Genomic DNA, 20303 nt, shown 5'->3' with positions numbered 1-20303 from the left:
GAGTCGCTGGGCCAGAAGTACCGGTATACGAAACGACCAGTGAGAAACAAACCCGGAACTTTATTCCGATTGAAAAGATACGCAAAACATAAAAAAGGTTTATAGGCTAACGAGTGTTGTGTAGCCATCGCTTGTGTTCATTCACTCACACAAGTGACAAGAAAAATCCCACGACACCCTCACTGAAGCGAAAGAATAAAGTCAACCGGCATATATGAGTACGTGAAAATAAAATTCACGGCGAAGTTTCCTTGTAAAAAATTCTGGTGAGCGCAAGGGGTTAGAACGAGAATTATGTGACGATGCCAGTGGCAATATGCGAATTCTAATTATAACATAGTGATAAGCTTCTGTTTAGATTAGTAAACAAAAAGAAAGAAATAAACAACAAAAGTTAAAATTCAATATTAGTTTGGGCGCTGCTTCTTGTGGGGCAACTAGCAGAACAATGCAGTTTCGAAATGTGACATTGCGCAAAGGTAATGGTAACCTTTGGACTTTACACTTAAAAAATTCTTCTCCATAATGAAACATCTTATAAATATATCGTATATTTATTATTTTATATTTTGATTTAATTAAAGATACGATTTCTTAGACTAATCTTAAAATAGGAAACGGTAAGATAAGACAGTATTTGCTAAGAATATGTTACTCCGTATGACGTAATAATTGCACGCATGACATCATATATGCCGGCTTAACCATTTGACCTTTGGGGATTCGTTGCGAATTGCTTGCGGATTCTTGTGTTTTTTTATATTTGTTGTTGGTTTTTCAGTTTTTCTTCAGTGGTATTTTCTACGATAGTTCGCGAAGATTCCCCAATGCTCCACGATGTCTTCAATTATAAGATGTCTATCCTTAAGTCGAAATACCGTTTTACGAAGAACAGTGGATAGATTTGTAACTGGTAAGATTCTGTATTCATTTGTTGTTTCGCACATTCCTGCATTCTGACTTATTCTAATCTCCCGTATTCTGATATTCAGTATTTCATATTGACAAATGCAGATTACTCAAAGCACTTTATATTCTGATACAATCTGTGGATCTCACTATTACTGGATTGCTGAATTTTCTTTTATTCAACATTCATTAATTTACAAATTAAAATAACATGCATCTGCATCATGGTAGTCCAAAAACTATGGTACTGAATTGATAAATTTTTTTGAAGATTTTGCTTAACACGGTAATAAGTCTGTAAGTACTGAAATAAGTGGACTAATGTGGTTATGCTAACTGTTTCCTCTATCAGACCAATTAAATAATATTTCTATATTAACATATACCGGTATATCACCACACCTGTCTGCCTGTATACAGGTATATTTTTAGTGTATGTCTCTATGTGATATATGCCATGATTTGGAGCACATGTATAATTTCTACTTTATATTTCCAGGTTCAGCAAATAGATATCTGTCAACCTCATCCCAAATGAATGGTGAGATAACTTATCGAATCTGGTTGATTTAACCCCAGACAAGAAGTTTATTCAGTAGGGCACGGTTCCCCAAACAAACCCAAGATTTTACGATATTTTGTTCAATAAAACAAAAAGTCTATTTGTTCCTGAAACGAGGGCGTCTGGCACAACTGCAGATGGGTCAGATTACGCCATGCTTTTCTCTGTAATAATCTAAATTAATCGCGGCCTCCATGTGAGAAAAATTTGGGCATTATGGTAAAAAAAATTTCCTTCGGTAAATTGGATTATATTTTTCGAGCAATCCCGATTGCGCTTCCTTTGATTTTAGTTTATTGCACAAGGTTGGTTTGTCGATACTGATATGGAGACCCACACTGTCTCGTAAAGAAGGGATTTGTACTGGCTATTATAATTGATTTCTTCAATGTGGGGGTTATTCTTGGAATCGGAAAACTGTGCTGTACTGTATTATTCTTACAACTATTCACTCAAATGTTATATTCTTGATTGTCTTGAAATATGTAGGCCAAACATGGAAATTGCATTGGAAACTTAAGTATGCCAGTGTGGTGTTCTTGCATTTGAAAGGTATTATTTTCGGGTCTCCTGAAGTACTTCTAGTTGGCCTGGCTCAACAAATTTTGCATATCACATTCCAAACCCCTACCTGACTACGCCATTCAAAAATCTCATCACTGCGAAGTCGCAGTGCCGTAATACGGCCCTCAAAGTATACGAATGGTCACGCAGACAGTCATTCAGAATTGAGCAAGCTATTTCTCTCGTTTTTCTCGACATAACGATATCGTTAAGAGAGAGATTGCTGACATTAGTGAGTTCATTATAGTCGGTTCAAATGCCATTTTGGACAATTGTAGCTATACTTTAGCAAGCGTACATCTGGAGACCCTTACTTTTGACATGCAGATTGCTAAATTTTTTTTTCAATTCAAACATTTTGGCAGTGATTATATTATATGTCATATTATGTATGCTTGTAAATGCTGTTTTTGCAGGTAAACACATCACTTTTGAAGTTCAAAATGACGTTGCTATATTACGGCTTGATTCACAAGATGCCAAGGTTTGTGTGATAAAATACTATGAATACAATACTAAAAACCCGATATACCCTGTATTGGAGAATGAAAATTTCCTTACTATGGAACTACCAAATATCATGTGCAGTTACGGTAACTAACTATTGGGGTCAGGGGTGAAGTGAACACCTCCCTAATCTAAATCCCAAAATATGAATTGAGAGATTTAGATTTTAAATTGCGTCGAATATATATATATACTTGTTTTATTCATCATCATGTATTTATTAAAGCATCTGAATATTACCTCTTTCATTTTGGATCATGCTGGGGACATGGTGTGAAATCACAATGCCTTCATCTCAGGAGGTTCGTTTTGACCTTTCCATTGAGATTTTTTGGTATAACCACCACCATGAAATAATATCTGTTCAAATGCATTTAACACTTTTGAATGTGTGTATTTCTGTAAGGTTTCGTCTGACCAAAGACTGACTTTCTCAGATGAGCTTGAAACGTTACAGAAATACATTTGTATTAGTGTGCAGCAAGACTCTTGAATTGCACAGTGTAGTCGTAGTATTCCTGCTTCAACATCATTGCATAATACGCATTCGGATCCATTTGCATAAAGGCATAGAGGAAGAATAGAGAATTAGTCTTTCGTAACCCAACTAGAAAAGTTTGAATATGGTAAAATAATATAATGATACGGAGCTGCAACTACTATAATTTCTATGAGCCTCATCCTGCTCAGCTTAATTTAATATGTTGAGCTTGGTTCAAGCTGGGACAAAAGTTATGGTACTAGGCTCCGGCTCCCCGGCCCTAATACTCATTCTATTTATTTCAACATGTTGTTATTGTGGTTTTGCGATGTAACTTGTTAGGTCAATATTGTCAATGAGTTAAACAATTATTTTAATATGTATATGTTTATTCTTCACAGCTCAACACTTTGAGTGAGGGAGTTTTTGAAGAGTTTAGGCAATGCTTTGATCGAGTGCAAATGACTGAGGAAATAACAAGTGCTGTTTTAATATCTGGAAAACCAGGTTCATTCGTCGCTGGTGCAGATATAGAGTATGCAGTTTATTTACTCAAAATTTTAATAAGCCTTTTGTATTTTGACTTTTTGTAAAATTATTTTAATAAAAACTTAGTATGATTCAACGAGCGGGAAACGAAGAAGCTGCAAGAGATCTTGCAGCTGGTGGTCAACAAATGTTTTCCGAAATTGAAAAAAGTAGAAAACCGTTTGTTGCTGCTATCCATGGAATGGCATTGGGTGGAGGTCTCGAGGTAACTATTTAAACGACTTGTTGCTGAAGTGAACATATGGATCAGTTTGAAAAATTACTACCATTGTTGTGAAAAATCAGTTTTCCTCAACCAATGGGTAACTCAGTTTGGACTTTTTAAATCGTTAACATGGAAGCCAGATGAGCAATTATTTTTCATTTGGGCATTGCTTTCCTGTTTTGGTATGCAAACTGCTTTTATTTCTGAGCAGCAGCAAGGCTCAACAATGAAGTCTGAGTCTAATTTTTTGAGCATAAATTTAGGAATAATTTGAAGCATTTTATTTAAAAGTTGGGGATTTTGAGCCGTCAGACAAGCAGATCAAAATGTAAAATATCTCAACTAATGTGCCCCCTATTTAGAATATATCCAATATTTCATATTAAAAAATATTTCCTCAGAATGTATTCGAACTGCAAAATATTCCGTTTTGGTCATCCCTTGTTCTGGGGCATATCCGTGTTAGCAGCATAAGATTTACTCGAGAATGTATAATAGGAAGAGTATTGATAGAAAATTTGTAAGTAGCCACTGAACGATAATATATAGTTTTATCCTGAATATAAAATTTTGTGAGAACTATTGAAACAAACACTGTTATGGAAACAGCCAGATGGAATTCCATAACAAATGCAATGCGAAAAAATTGATGAGGTCACCTTTTTAAGTTGCTTTCCTAGTGGAGTTCTTGATACTATACGCAAATTAAATTTGATATTAAAATTAATTAATCAATTATTCCCTTTTATCTTAATGTCATTTCCAGTTGACTCTCGCTTGCCACTATCGTATTGCAACAACAGATAAAAGAACAAATCTTGGATTACCTGAGGTTATGCTTGGACTTTTACCAGGTAAAATAATGTTTTACGTAGTTTGCATGATTTTGCTCTATGATTGTTATATCGTGTACTTTGCCATTCTGTTTGGTAATTTATCATAAATCTTATCATAGGTGCTGGTGGAACACAGAGGCTCCCAGCTCTTGTTGGTGCTCAAACAGCTCTAGACATGGCATTGACTGGAAAAAATATTCCAGCGAAAAAGGCAAAAAGACTGAATCTTGTTGATCACTTGGTTGATCCTTTAGGTAAGAAGCTTTTTATGTATTTCGGTACTGCACTATAGATTGTTTTTGTAATATTTTAGAGATTGTTGGGGATTGTGAATTTCCGAATTTGGAAAATAAAAGATATAATCTGCAAAATGTTCAAATGTTTTAGAACTCTTTATTTTTATCATATTTCATTATAAATGCATATATTGGTTGGGTTTTTTTCTTAAATAATAATGCTTCAAATCAGGGGTGTGCAAACTGCGGCCTGCGAAGAAGTGCCAATTTTGAATGGTGTGCCCACAGAACAAGTTTTTAGTTTAGTTATGTGCAGGCATTTCCAATCCTTTTTTTGTCTCAAAGCCTATACCAGTACCTGATTGCCGTTGTCGTATTCGCAAAACTATCTAGCAAAAATCTGTTGCAAAATACACGATGTTATAAAAATGTTTCTCACTGAATTTGTTTAAAGTCGGTGTGACAATAAATTTGAATAGCAGTTTTCTTCAAAAATTTATGCTTTTTATTTTAGCTCACAATTTCTGCACTCCTGATAATGCTGTAAGATCAGTAACAAAAAGAAACAATTTTTGTCCTGCTTTAAATTAACAGAGGACCATTCGAACAGCAGAGCAATTTCACTTAAAATCCCTCAGCTTATTACTATCTTTTTCTTGTTATCATAGGTCCTGGTTTACAAGATCCAGAAACACTGACTATGCAATATTTAGAGAAAGTAGCTGTGGATGTAGCAAGAGGTCTTGCTGATGGATCCGTGTCAATTCCAGCAAGGAAATTATCATTTCAAGACAGTGAGCTTAGTTTGATATTGACTTGGTTTGAAGATAAATTTTTTCATAGTTGATGGACAAAGTTTGACTTAACTGTTAGATATGCAACTGATATGAGATGAAAATTATTTCTGAGATATATGTATATATAATAACTTAGTATTGGTTTTTTATATTTAGATAAGTTCCCTCATCATTTTATGATCAAAGCGACCATTTATTGTCATACATCATGGGACAAAGATGACTAAGGATTGTATTGCATAAAATTACACAAATATCTAAATTATATAGGAAAATCGGTACTCCCGTAGTATGTGTACCATGTTAGGGTTAGGCCATAATTTTATTCCGATTTTTCCCATTTTACCTCTATTGCGAGCTCGGAAAATGTCTGTGTTAGCCAAGTGAATATCCCCCTGCCCATAGGTTTCAGTTCCTTTACACAAACTTGATGTAAAATAGGCAAAATTAGTTACCCCCATATTGGTACACATACTTCTAGTGCGCCGACAAGATCAGTATAAAGCTTGAGTACTACATTTTCCTAGCGATATACAAAAATGGTTATTCAATGCACAATAGGCCAAATTTAACAGAAAGAAGGTTACTTAGGCTTTTAAATACATATTCAATGAATGAAAGCTTTAATTTGACTAAAAGCCAGATTAATAATCATCAATTTTTCAGGAATGATAAATTCTCTTCTACAAAAAGAATTCATACGCAATTACTTCTTCGAAAACCTTGTGAAAAAGAAGGTCAGAGCACAAACAAAAGGACTCTACCCTGCGCCACTGCTAATTGCTGATGTGAGTTTGTATTTTCGATTTGTTTTAGAATCAGAACAGAAGTGGCGTTCTTTCAAATTTTGACTACTAGTTTTTGACATCCTTAAACGCGCACTTCCTCCGCGCTACAGTTCATTTAATAGTCAGGTGCAAATATGAGCAAATTCTAAAACGAGAATATCGGTCAGAGACTGAAGACTTATCGATCGAAAGTTAGGGGACCCCCCAAAACAGCGCTCTTACTCCATAGTGACACCTTGTGTCCCATCACTAATTAATTAACCCTTTTTTTCCGCTGTATACAATCGACTTTATGTACCATTTTATAATATGTAATGACCAGTTAACCAAACGTACAAGGAACACCCCCAATATCTCTTTAAAAAGCTTATTTTCGCGTCTTCCTACTAAAACGCGCCCAAGTGACGTAGGCGAAACCGTTCGACCCTACGCGTGTAAGAAGAGAGAAATTTCAAAAATTTTTGAGAGAACGTTTCACACTCTTATCGCTTCGATGAACACGTGTTACAAAGAAACGAAATTCCAAGCGCTCTTCGGAAAGAGAGTTACGTCACCTTTGAAGAAAAACCAGACTCAGCTTCGCAAGCGAAGCGAAACGCGAAATAATCAATGATATGTGAGAGCATGTCCACGATAGTTGTCTGGAATCTTTGTTTGTTTATTATGTGCGCGAAATTGTTTCCCGCTCGTTCAAATGACTTATTTTTGAAGTAATGACAAATACTTTCGTGTATCTCTAAGCTTTGAAATACCTACACAAATAAAATTCACTTAGTAGTAAAATAAAAAATTTACAAAAAAACAAAATGTTGACAGATCAAGCACGGATCATAGTTGGATGCTCAAAATGATTTAGTTAGTGCGGAATACTTCACAAAACATGAACATAAACGTAAAATAGTCCGAAAATAACTATTATGACCAAGGATGGTAGTACGAATATATATGTTATACGGATCAAAAGAGCTAATAACTCGCTAATTATAAGACATAATTCGCTCAAAATCAATAGGCTTCTGGTCCGAGATGAATAAGATGAATGCACATGCAAAATCTGGAGCAGATTCAATCTCGCTTTCGTGAGATATCGCGTGCATCTAACAGACATACAAACAAACACATACCTATCAACATACTTACCGATTGAAATCGATAAGTAACAACCTTTATTAATAAAAGTATGAAAGTCATTTTATTAAAGGAAACCGTCCCATATCCTAATTTGCGCCAATGATCTAATATAAGAAATTAGGTGCGGTTCGAATCGAATACTCGAGAGAGTCTGGATTCAGACCGCGCATGGACATCTTTTAGAAAAAAAAACATAATTTGCTTTTTTAAAAGCAGTCGAAAGTTTTCAATTGTGCCTGTCATGTAAAATAATCCACACTGCTTTGGATAAAATCAGGTGTGATAATATTTTATATTTTTAAAAAACAATATCTTCAGGTAATTCAGGAAGGAATAGCTAAGGGGAAGGATGCAGGATATAAAATGGAATCAGAAGCATTTGGAAAACTTTCTCAAACAAACGAATCCAAAGCTTTAATTGGTCTTTATGCAGGACAAACTTATTGCAAAAAGAACAGATATGGAAAACCCCAGCGTAAAGTCGAGTATGCATGTACTTTCTATTCCACTATCTATCCAAATTTACCGTACATTATTAAATGAAGTAGGATTCGTAGGAATGATGACAATTTAATAATATAAGATTTAATGTCATTGAACATTGGTATAAACATCGAGACTGGATGACTGATGAAGAGTTTTTTTTTACCATTACTAATAATTTCTTTGGTTTGATGATTCGATTTTTTTTTAGGAACTTGGCTGTTCTTGGGGCTGGTTTAATGGGTGCTGGTGTTGCACAAGTTAGTTTGGACAAAGGTTTCCATACAATCTTGAAAGACAGTTTTTCTTTCGGGCTAGCAAGAGGGCAGGAACAAATTTACAAAGGCTTCAATACGCAAGCAAAAAAGAAGAAAATAACCACGTAAGCGAAATGTTTGGTTAGCTTTTTGCTTTTTAACTACTTGTTTTATATCTTGCTGACTAGCACGTTAAAAAACAGTAGTGATAATCGGCTGAGTTCAGATGCTACTTTAAATTGGATAAAAATGTATAGCGTAGCAGGACTGTAGTGGCAATAAACCTGTGAACATGTTGTTGGCCAGTGTAGTCAAAGCTTATCAGAATTTTTAACCTCCTGCAGAACTTTTCGTCGTATTCTGTAGATATATTATCATTTGGACCAATCATTGTTATTTTATGAATTATTTTCATATATTTACTTATTTGTATGACGAACTTTTTCAAATATAGTAACCTGCATATATATTTTTTTTTAAATGTTTTCATAGCATTGCAAGATTACCTATTTGATGTAAAACGTTGTTTTTATGAGCATAATCAAAATGTTCATTTATGTTTCACAGCTTTCAAAGAGATCAAATTGTTTCCAAACTCGATGCTACTTTATCATACGATAGTCTGAAAAACGCGGATATTGTTGTTGAAGCTGTTTTTGAAGATATGAAAGTAAAGCATCAAGTTATAAAAGAAACTGAAGCGGCAAGTACCCACTGTTTGAAAATGGTTTTCTTTTTTAAAATAAAAGAAGGATATGAATCAATATAAACATGTTTGTTAATTTTTAGGTTATACCAGAGCATTGTATCTTTGCGTCAAACACATCAGCATTACCCATAACTGATATTGCGAAAGCAAGCAAGAGACCAGAAAAAGTAAGGAATGTTTGTGTGTTGCAGGGGTTCAACTAACAGAATATAAAGAATCACCATATTTCTTTTATCTTTATTCGCACATCATTTGTGAGTCTCAGTATATTTCTAATTAATTTCACTTTTTAAATTCCATGTATGTATTGAAAAATTTTTAACATGAGTTTTAAATTTCTCCGTTTTGCAAATCTTATTTGTATTACAATAAATTTGTGAATACAAATTTTAGATTTTAAATACCGGTATATGGAATCTTGATTGTTATTAGTTCTCAATTTCTCATATGAAGCAGTTTGACTGCCTTCAAATTTTAAAGTAGCGAGTAGCCTACACATGTTCCAGCGTTCATTTGTTTTGTTGTGTTTCTTTTTGCACTTTCTTCAACCAAAAGTAATTATTGCCCGAATGCGTTGACATGTCTCATGTCTGCAACCTGTTTGCCTCCGATATACACTAAGTACTTTGTCATTGTTTTCAACTTGTATGCGTGCGTCATTTTTCTATCACATGAAACGCCTGACGTGCATTACACGTTATAAACTTCATCCTTGAGTTTTGCTTGTTTTCCAGGCATTTCTGTAATATGATTTGTTTTTTGAGTGTTGAGTTTTCAGAAGGCCAGAATAAATTGTGTTGTATTTTACTTTTGCAATAATGTTATTTATATCTTGCATCTTGGCCAATACTTTCTTTTTATGTAGCTTACTAGCGTTAGCGCAGTCTTTTGAATGAACTTTTTAAAATGTTTAGGTAATTGGAATGCACTACTTTTCACCTGTGGATAAAATGCAACTTTTGGAAATCATCACAACAGACAAGACGTCAAAAGACACCATCGCTTCTGCCGTTGATGTTGGTCTGAGACAAGGAAAATTGGTTGTTTTAGTCAAGGTAAAACTAATAATGTTGGTATTATGGGCGTATTCATTTATGATTCTTTAAACTTGCCTGTTGAGAAGTCCAGCTGATTGAAACTACTGTACAAATGATTCTTTTCATCGAGTCACAACAGTCATTTTTAAACATTTGAGTATATTCTTTATGTTGAGATACACAGAATTAATGTTTATTGGCAAATTTAAATATTTATATTGTGAAGAACTGCAATCCGTATTTCATTATTTACTGTTTTTTTGAGAAATTTTTATTCTCACTCAGGATGGTCCCGGTTTCTACACGACAAGAATTTTAGCTCCTGGTCTGTCAGAAATGATTCGATTGTTCCAAGAAGGTCATGATGCGAAGAAAATAGATAAGCTTACATCAGGATTTGGATTCCCAATTGGTGTTGCCACTGTTTTAGATGAGGTAGTATATCATTCAATTTGTTTTTGTTTAGTCTTTATCATTGTCAAATATATTATTTCTGCTTCATACATTGTGGTTAATGCTGTTATTAGATGAAAAACTAACTTCCCTATTTGTCTTATTATTAGCTGTTTTAATCTTTATTCATTTTAAAAAATGAAGACGTTTATGCATATGTAATCTAGGTGGGCATTGATGTTGCCACACACATCGCTGAATACCTTGGTTCTGCACTCGGAGAAAGATTGCAAGGTGGAAGCATTGATTTAATGAAAGATATGGTTACTGCTGGATTTTGTGGTAAATATACTTTATATATTTATAATTCATGGTTCTGATTTTGTTAGGAATAAACTGAATTGTTTTTAGCCACCCATAGGTCATAGCTAGGGTTGGTAGCTGTGACCTTTTTTATTCATATTGTAAAGTTAAAGTTTATTTCGATTTTCTGTTAAAACAAAACAAAGACGCAATACAAGGCAAGATACACGAATATACCAAAAATCAGGAAAGCTCGCAAAATGTGAATAGCGCATGCCCACTTACTCTAAACAACACAGTGGAGAGAATTTAAAAAAAAGTGAGCGGAAGGTAATTCGAGCATAAATACTCCGATGTCGCGCAAAAAAAGAAGTGGCGTACAATTTGTGATGATATTAAAGTGTTTTGAGCACATACAACAGTCTGCTGCACACAAAGCAGCTTAAAAGTAAACAACAACAAACAAAATGAAATATTCAATGCCCTGACATTCTAACATCAGTGCAAAAGTATTAATTGAGATTCATGTGCTTGTGAACTTGTGTTGTACAAGCAGTCTGTATGAGATCAGTTTTCAAATTTCACATTCGACGATAGTCTATTGGACTAGCTTTCCAATACCGTTTTACTGTCATTTTTATGATTGTCCTATTCCACTAACTGATAATTTTTCTGTATTGTAGTCATTAAATTTCCTACTGTCCATCCCATTTCGAGAATTAATATGGTAATTTGCAGAGTTGTGCTTACAATGTTTTGCTGCTCCATCCAAATTGATGGAGGAGAATGTACAGTAGTACTGAAGTAGGTTTTGTAAACCATTCCCAACTTTTGATTTTTCGTTTCCAGATCTAATCCCAAATGTATTGGTAGGTATATCCAGTCCCATTACCTCTATTGCCAGTTCAAATGCGACTAGATCAAGCCACGTCCGTTGGAACTCTATCGCGGCACCGATATTGTTTAGAAATGGTGAATGTGTTGCAATATCGATCTCTTGTGTTGTATCTTATATGAATATCTTTTTTAATCTAATTTTTAGGTAGAAAAACAGGAAAAGGATTTTACGTTTATGATGGCAAAAGTTCGAAGAGTCGTCCTTTGAATAGTGACGCATTGAAGATTATTGAAAAGTATGCAGTCACTCCAGATCCATCTGTGTAAGTAGTGAGGATACTTCGAACATGGTCAATCATTTTTTCAGTAAAAATTCACTTTAGAGTATAGAAAGGTCGAACAAACGCAAGTATTTGACAAACCTCAAATATGAAAAGCTGTGTTTGAATAAATGTGTGAATTTGTGTGCCCTTGTTTATGTGCCAGGTAATGTTCAACTGAACAAACCTTATAGACTTGTCTTATTTAGATTCATTCATTTTCCAGCTTTCAAATAATATTTAAACTATACCTAATGCAATTGAAATGTGAACTTCAGTCTTGGATGATCTCAAGGCAAAAAAAAGTTTCACTGATTTCTGTGCCATTTTTTTAGGTCCTACAGTAGGTTCTGTGTATATATGGCCATGCTTGATAAATTTTCATTTTTATTTTACTCTGATTAAACAGTTCATCTGACCTTGACGTAACGATGCGTTTTGCAACAAGATTCACTAATGAAGCTGTCCATTGTTTACAAGACGGAATTCTTGAAAGTCCAGTAAGTTCCAATTCATATTTTGTTCCTGAAATAGTTGATGTTTCTTTTTGTCAGGGTTCGATATGTATCAAGTATACATGAACATATCAGGGTGGCAACTCCTTGTATTGAAAGAGTGTTATAGATTTAGAGTCACATTTCGAATGTATTAACGTCTGTATAAGGGGTTTGAACAGTAATTATTGCTACTTCAATGAAATTTCATTTAGTATTCAAGACGGTTAGTAACACTTTTGAATGTTACTTGACATAATTATTATTTACTGAGTAAATGTGTTTCAATTTCTGTTATCCACAGCTTGAAGGAGACATTGGTGCTGTATTCGGTCTAGGATTTCCACCAAACCTTGGAGGTAAGCATTTTTTTGTTTGTCATTTTTTCCTTTATTCGCTCAAATTTTAAATTCTGAAACACTATTGTCGTCACAGGTCCGTTCCGTTACATCGATATCCACGGAGCGCAAAATTTAGTTGATCACATGAGGCGTTTTGAACAAAAATATGGAGCCGCTTTCACGCCGTGCGATCTACTTCTGGAACACGCAAAAGATCCATCTAAAAAATTCCACAAACATTAAGTTTTTTACCAAATTGAAAACCTTGGTTTCGACGAGTGATAATTTAGCCCGAGAAAAGTAAAATTTGAATGCCGGCATTTCTGTATTTCGATGGCTTTGCACGAAGTTCATGACCACCTACTTTTGTTGTTTATTTCAAATTACTTTCCGGATTATTACTCCTTGTTATAGTTATAATTCTTGTCCATGAATTGAGTTTCTAAAACCAAATAAATTATTATTATTGATGAAAACGAAGTTATTATTAACTATTGAAAAGCAAGTGGATAGCCGTCAGTCTCTTTTTTGAGTTTTCGTGTGGATTATTATTGATGTTGCCTGACCTGACAACCTGAGTGTGTTATATTGGTTCTAGTTTAAGATTAGTTTCAGATACAGAATCTAAGTGACAGTGCTGTAACGTATCCAGGAAATGTATGGTGGACAATTTGTACAAAACTGTTCTTCAAATTCTTCTTTGTATTTGAGCTCTTCACTGTTCTAGGGCAACGACTCTATCACGTTGAACCTTTTTTTTTCGAACCGATTTTTAACAGTTTTTTTTCGGAATTTAATGTTGATTATGAAGCTATTAGGAGGGTTGCTAATTGCTATTGGTGGACCTGTCTTTAGCAAGGAATGTGACCTGTTTAAATCGAGGGCGAGATGTTAAAATATGAATTTTTTAACTGCTATCCGTTTGGTTCCAAAACTTTTTGTTCGTGCAGCGCCAAAAAAAAAACTCACGGCGCGCTGTCACGAAAAAAGATAGCTGCCTTCAAAAAAAAATTCATTTTGTGATGTTAATGTGTACTTTATGCCTTTTGAAGTGTGTAAACATGGCCTAAGGAATAACGGCAAAAGGTCAACTCTTCTTCTTAATCCCTGCCTGATTTTTCTTTGAAATACTTGGAATGAACACCAATGTTTGCTAAACACGGTGCAGCAAAAATAAAATTGCAGGAAGTATTGTCTACCTCTATTGTTACGCAGCAGTTGCTTAACAATAGAGGCGGACACCACGTAACCGATGAAAAACAACAATATACAGAGCATTTAAAATAAGAAACAATGAAACATTTATGAATACAATATATATTTAACATATTCAATAATATATTCGTTATGTTTAACACAATTCTGCTAATTTTCGGGGCGCACTTAGAAAATCGGCACTTTGGGAACCGCTGCGTTATGGGATTTCGTGATCCACCTAAGATGGAAACTTCATAGCAGTATGGTTCCCAGTCACAGCACAGAGCAGTCCTAGTGGGGGCGCAATACTAGATGACAAATTGATTCTAGTGATATTTTGTTTGCAAACTTCTCTTGGAAATGAAATCCCTCCTTTCCGTAGTTTCATCACCTGAATACTCTTGCAATAAGTTGTACATTGAACACCTTAGACTCATTTGCCTTTGGATTGTTTGTATATCACATAAATAATATGGTAAATACACAATAGATTCCACATAATAGTACGTCCTGTTTTTCGAATGATGAACATGGGATTGAGTTATTGCGCCAAACGAAGTGCAGCAATCAAAATAAAAGAAAACAAGTAATATTTTAGTAGTAGGGGAAGGTGGGGCACGTTGGGACATGGGACACAGTGGAAAATCAGCTCTCACACTAATACTATATCCGCAATCCTGTCAGCGGTTCGAAGTTTCAGTCCGCCCTTCGGTGAGTTACAACGTCCCCGCGAACGGACAACGGACGGGTAGAGCGGCACAAGCTATGAAGTGAATTTGGTTTTGGGAGGTTGAAACTAAAATTTCACATTTCCAGTTTTTTCTTTTTTCGACTTTAGCCTTTCCAACATGACAAACCACCGTCTGATATTTTTCAGCTTTAGTCCACTCTAAAATATCCATAACGTTGGCGAGTGGATGTGCCTTCCGAAATTCGCCGTGGGATGGTCTGAAAATATTTGTTTCCTATGGGGAACAATGGACCGGGGTTCAGTGGGACATGCCCTACAGGGCACAATTCGAGAGTGTTTGATACAATAAGTGCTTAGAGACCTAGAGATGCGTTATTTTTGTGTAATATTATGGTTTCTTTCGACCCATGGCCCAATATGGAATATATTCGAGAATCAATAATATTTTCACATTTAGATTCGAGGAAGGAAATAATCAAATTAATTTGCAAAATTTTTTTCTCGACCTCACAATCTTTTCGCGGCACACGAAATTCATGCATAGGCCAACACCAAATGATGGGATCTTGCTCAAATTTAACAAGCTTATCACGAAAAAGCGCTGTCCCTCCTTTGTGCTATGACGAGTCGACTACCATGAATTCCCAAAAAAAATAGTCTTTTAACCTTTTTTATATAGATCCTGTATAAACTCAACTCGGCATCTTGCCAACCTTTTCTGCAACCACATACCCTTACCTAATTATGCTGCCATATTGCATTTTCATGATATATATTAAGAATACAAAGTGGAACAAAATAATTCGAAAAAAGTCGCTTCGACAAAACAGAAAAATACTTGAAACAAACTTATCGTTGAATTATATAAAATCAAACACGAGTTACATATCACTCACGGATGATCAGTATATTTCAATGATAAATTTCGACATATTGGAACACTGTCGGCAATTTGAAAGAAAATAGCAGTAACATGAGACATATATATATATTCCATCCACCGTTATACAAGGTTCAGATTTGAATTCAGCTTATAAATGACGTTGTGCCACGCACATATGCGTACAGTGGAAGACAAGTATTCAGTATTTCTGAGTAATTACGCCGGGGTAAGAGTGGGTGATGAGTGCTCTTTAGGGGGCGCTGGGGCAATTTTGATCTGCTGCCTCCCAACACCAGCCGCGAACACATGTTGGGACAACTGCAAAGGAGTAGAATGCATAGTGACTTCGGTCTTAAGAACGGGACCATTGGGTAAGAGAACTGGGGCAATTGAAGCAGCATGTTGATTTCTTGGTGGAGATTTCTGTGAATTAGGATTCAACTTGGCAACTTCTTTTTGCCAGTTAGGAATTCGACGACCTTCGGTATGACGTCTCATATGCTTAGTGAGATGGTCACTTCGCATGAATCTTCGTTGACAGACCGGACACTCAAATCGTTTTTCACCAGTGTGAGTGCGCTTGTGCCTAGAAAGTTCGTCTGATCTTGCGAAACACTTATCGCATCCCTCCCAAACACATTTGAAAGGTTTTTCGCCTGTGTGAGTACGGAGATGAGCTTTCAGGTGACTACTTTTGAAGTAGGTCTTTCCACAGCCCTGATAATGGCACTGATGGTTACGTCTCCTCGGATCTGCGTCTCGACTGTTCGACGGGGAACCTGCCCCGATGAGTATTGGTTGATTGTTTTGGTTGAAAGCTAACCCATTGGTCGATCCAATGATTATTGGCGCGCAACTAGGCGCCAATGGTTGAAGTTTTGATGTTGCTGGTGCAATAGCAGTCGGAGACCTTGGTGAACTTACTGGAGGCGGTGAAATTGCTTGTGATATTGTAGATACTACAGTAGTGGAGATTTGTTGCTGTTGTTGTGGGTTCACAACCAAAAGTACCGCGCTTCCGGCTTGAGTGAGGTTTTGCACGTTCCCCATGATCATGATAGGCATTGCTTGTATATTGGTTCCGGCAACAGGTAAAAATTGTCCAGGTTGGGTGTCTTTGCCTTTTCCTTGTTCCATTTTGACAAGATTAACAGAAGAAACGTTAATTTCTTGCTCTTTCGATATTGTCGGTACCGACACGGAATGTACCGGAGTTGGCTTGTTTACGTTGGATTTAATTTCCCTGAGAGGTCTTGGAATTGGTTTAGGAATCACGAAAGCAGCGTCATTAAACTGCGTTGAACTCGGGGTTGTTTCTTTTGCTACTACAGGTGGCGGTGAATGTTGTTGGGTCGGAAATATTTCTTCGGGCTTATCATTCCAATGAACTTTCAAATTATTATGATGGTCATGACTTTTGGTGGCTTCAACTCTCAAAGCCTGCTCCGGAGTTGCTTGCACAATCTTGGGAGGTGATCTAAGATCTTCTTTTCGTGTGCTATCAGCTTCCTCTTGAATAGATGATAGCTGCTGATGGTCTGAAGGTGCCTCCTCATTTTGGTGATGATGGTGGCTCAACGGAGATGAAATTGGAGTCAAATATAAAGGTGTGCGTAAATTCGCCGGATTGTTATTATTCATGTGCTTTTCCAATTCGGTTGGAGAAGCGCAATTGCTTGGCGGTAGGGAAGATAGAAACCAGCTTGGGGAAAGGTTTGGAGCCTCTAAGTGCATAGTGGAAACAGGTTTTGGAAATGATTCTGCCGTCGTAACGTTTTGTGAACACCCAGGTTCTTGCGATGTTGGCGGCGACTGAATCACTGTACGAGGTTCGGGTACTACTTTTCCACTAGGTGCAACCATGGTTTGATGCCTTTCTTCCCCGAGCATAATACGCATTCTTTTAGCGGTGTGATGAATTAGATAACCATCACTACCGTGTCTTCGGCGTCCATGATTTTCCAATAAAATAGGATGGTGTAGCATCTGATGGTTGCTGTGACGTAGTAACTTATTACTGACACTTTGTAGAAAATGATTCTGCGAGGCAGTCACTACGGTTGACGACGATTGATTTGACATTGCCACAGTAGGCTGAGAATTGGTAAATTGAGCAGGAACGTATTGAGAGTCTGTGCTGTGATTGTTCGGTGGGGGAGTGTATGGAGGGGTTAAAGTAGTAGGGGGGCTGTCCGCCGGCTTTGGACTCTCACACGGCGTTGGTGGAGCCGAATAAGAATCAGTCTTTCTTGGATAACTATAATTGTTGATATATTGCTTTCTAAATCGCAGCCTTGGAGGTAATAGCGTTTTTCTTTGAGGTGGGCTCACGAGTTTCGCTGGTGAAGCAACAGTCGATGTGGTAGTTGAAGTCATTGTACTTGTTGAGTCGCAGTTACGTATAGAAATTAGTACTTTAGCAGCATCACATTCACTACACCCTTTGCACGCTGAGCTGTCGTGTCGAGAACGATCGTGATCGTGTTGTGTGTGTTCGTCAGGCATCATTGAAAATAATACCATTCTATGAGAATCGCAATATGGTATAGTTGGTGATATTGAGTCCTGAAAAAAAAAAATAAAGTTTTAATAAAAGTCAATTCGATAATTTACACGATCATACTGTCATATGAAGCCAATACACATAATAATATTATATAGTGGCATTCATACAGTTAAGAAGTCTTTCGCGACACGTGACGCACATTTGCCGATCACGCCGGCAACGCGTGATCGAGGTCTGTCAATGGGGAAACTCGGGTGTGGGCGTCGCCGTCTGAGCCGATGACGTAGTAGCAACGTTTAGTGGGCACAGATTGCGCAGAACTAGCGTAAGTGTGAAATGACGATAAGAGGCGCACTATTTTCTTATGCAACTGAGACACACATACAAAAGCCCACACGTTCCTAAAAAGATATCATTTTACCCATTAACTATGGAAAATATTCATTGGTTCAAGACGTGGAAGACGATTTACGATTTTTTTACTTTCATTTGTTTCCGTTCAAAAACCCAAAAATTTTCAACCAGGGTCACAACTAATAAATTTATCAAATTTCAATGTTTTACATATAAAAGATGACCACAATTAAAAACCTCTCATGGCTGTATTATCAGTTTATGAAGTGTTCGATAATAATTAGCTTAAATGTCATACTGTTTTGTTATTTTAACAAGCCCGTGGCCTAGGCAGACTTTGATACATAACTTCAAGCCATACAGATATAAATTACAATTTGACTCAACAAGTCAAGGCTACTTCAGTAATATTTGAACCCTCCGCTTACAGGTATTAGCAATAAGTGGTGCGTGACTAATCTGATTAAACTCAATATTGCTACCGGTACCAGCTTACGAAATCATTTCATCGTACCGAAGCGAAAAAACATAAAATCCACTTTCAAACAGTTCAATCTACCCTATAATATTTGAAAAACTTACGTTGAATCCGTCGAAGTCAGGAGATCGTGATGGTGAACAGGGATGTGATCGCATTCCTTTCCAGTTAAATGTATTTAGTCGAAAATTTCTACCGTAAAATGATAGCAATGAAAACTGCTGCCGCCTTTGTGCGAACGAATTATACAATAACATTCATCTGAGACAAATTCTGTGATCAGTTAGGTTACAAAAAAAGGTACAGTCGGGGATTGCACCGAGGCATGATAAATAACAAACGTAAATAATGGGCGGGTGAGGCGAATCAACCAATGAGAACGCTTGAATCGCGACGTCGATGGGAAACGTCTCTCGTGTTCACGCGCTCGCGGCGTGATCACTGCATGCACGATACGTGAAACAGCTGATTTGATAGCGTGAAGCTTTCAGAATCACAAAGAAACGTGCTCATGGGCGGCCGTTACGTAACTGCCTCGCCCACGCCCACAACTTTAGGGCCACTAATATTGCACCACAGGCTAGTGAGATTCAAGCGGGTATTCAATATAAATGACCCCCAGAAACCACATTTTTTAAATTTTTCAAATTAATTCCGCTTTATAAAATTTCATGTTAAACTTGAATCTGATGAAAACAGTCGCACGGCAACTAAGCATTTGCGTTATTTCAGTACTGTATGTTATCAGTTCCCTTGTGACCAAAGCTTTTATGTTATTCGACAGGCAAGGAACAAAGCTGAACTTTGTACCCTCTAAGACAAATATATTTTATCCTTGATACAGGGATTAAACACATGGTATATCAGCGTTTCTTTATTGGAATGCCATTAAATCTTTTTGCCCGTCGTTTATGAAACGCCATTCATTCCCCATTCATCGATTGATATACGACAACCCTTCGATGTCGTTAATGGCATTCCAAATGTTGGATTTGACCTTATATGGTCACAGATAGATATACACTCGACTGAATATTTCCAGTGTCTGGTTTTTGTGCGTTAAACACATTTGATAGGCCGTTTTCAGAAATACACCAGCAAATCAATATCTGGATTTTAAAATTGAACAAAATATACTCTTGCATGACATAGCGTGGGTGCCCTTCTTTACAAATTCTATTTAAGAAAGTGGTTTTTAGTCGTGCGAATACGCAAAAAATGTGCAAGAGGTGCCAAGGTTTATTATTTTCCACATTTATGAAATTTCAATTATATAAGCAAATGCCATTATTCAACTTCATGCGAGAAGTGAAAGAAGACTGTTTTACCTTGACTATAAAATAAGAGCTGCATGGTAAACTTCTGAAACAAATTCCAGATTGCACGATTATTCAAACTTCTGTTGAAAGAGCGAAATATTATGTTGTTGTTTTTTTGGCCTAGCTTTTGGTTTCA

General features: G+C 36.3%; 2 protein-coding genes across 2 annotated transcripts; one reads left to right on the top strand and one right to left on the bottom strand.

Annotated features, from left to right (window-relative positions):
• Positions 1-715: 715 nt before the first annotated feature.
• On the top strand, positions 716-13215 carry LOC120334615 (trifunctional enzyme subunit alpha, mitochondrial-like). The gene is made up of 20 exons (XM_078120492.1): positions 716-913; positions 1409-1450; positions 2452-2519; positions 3425-3558; positions 3639-3777; positions 4544-4631; positions 4733-4867; positions 5518-5643; positions 6313-6434; positions 7884-8050; positions 8260-8430; positions 8873-9008; positions 9095-9181; positions 9929-10069; positions 10337-10486; positions 10672-10786; positions 11790-11907; positions 12314-12404; positions 12703-12757; positions 12834-13215. Exons 1-20 carry the CDS (start codon positions 838-840, stop codon positions 12980-12982), a joined length of 2310 nt encoding a protein of 769 aa, XP_077976618.1. The 5' UTR covers positions 716-837; the 3' UTR covers positions 12983-13215.
• Positions 13216-15382: 2167 nt separating this feature from the next.
• On the bottom strand, positions 15383-19139 carry LOC120334090 (uncharacterized). Its single transcript, XM_039401542.2, has 2 exons — positions 18953-19139; positions 15383-18075 (listed from the first exon to the last, which is right to left on the bottom strand). The coding sequence occupies exons 1-2, from the start codon at positions 19103-19105 to the stop codon at positions 15727-15729; spliced, it is 2502 nt and encodes an 833-aa protein (XP_039257476.2). The 5' UTR covers positions 19106-19139; the 3' UTR covers positions 15383-15726.
• Positions 19140-20303: the final 1164 nt, after the last annotated feature.

Source organism: Styela clava, chromosome 15 (genome assembly GCF_964204865.1).
Source record: "Styela clava chromosome 15, kaStyClav1.hap1.2, whole genome shotgun sequence".
Lineage (NCBI taxonomy): Eukaryota > Metazoa > Chordata > Ascidiacea > Stolidobranchia > Styelidae > Styela > Styela clava.
This window is presented reverse-complemented; position numbering and strand designations above follow the sequence as displayed.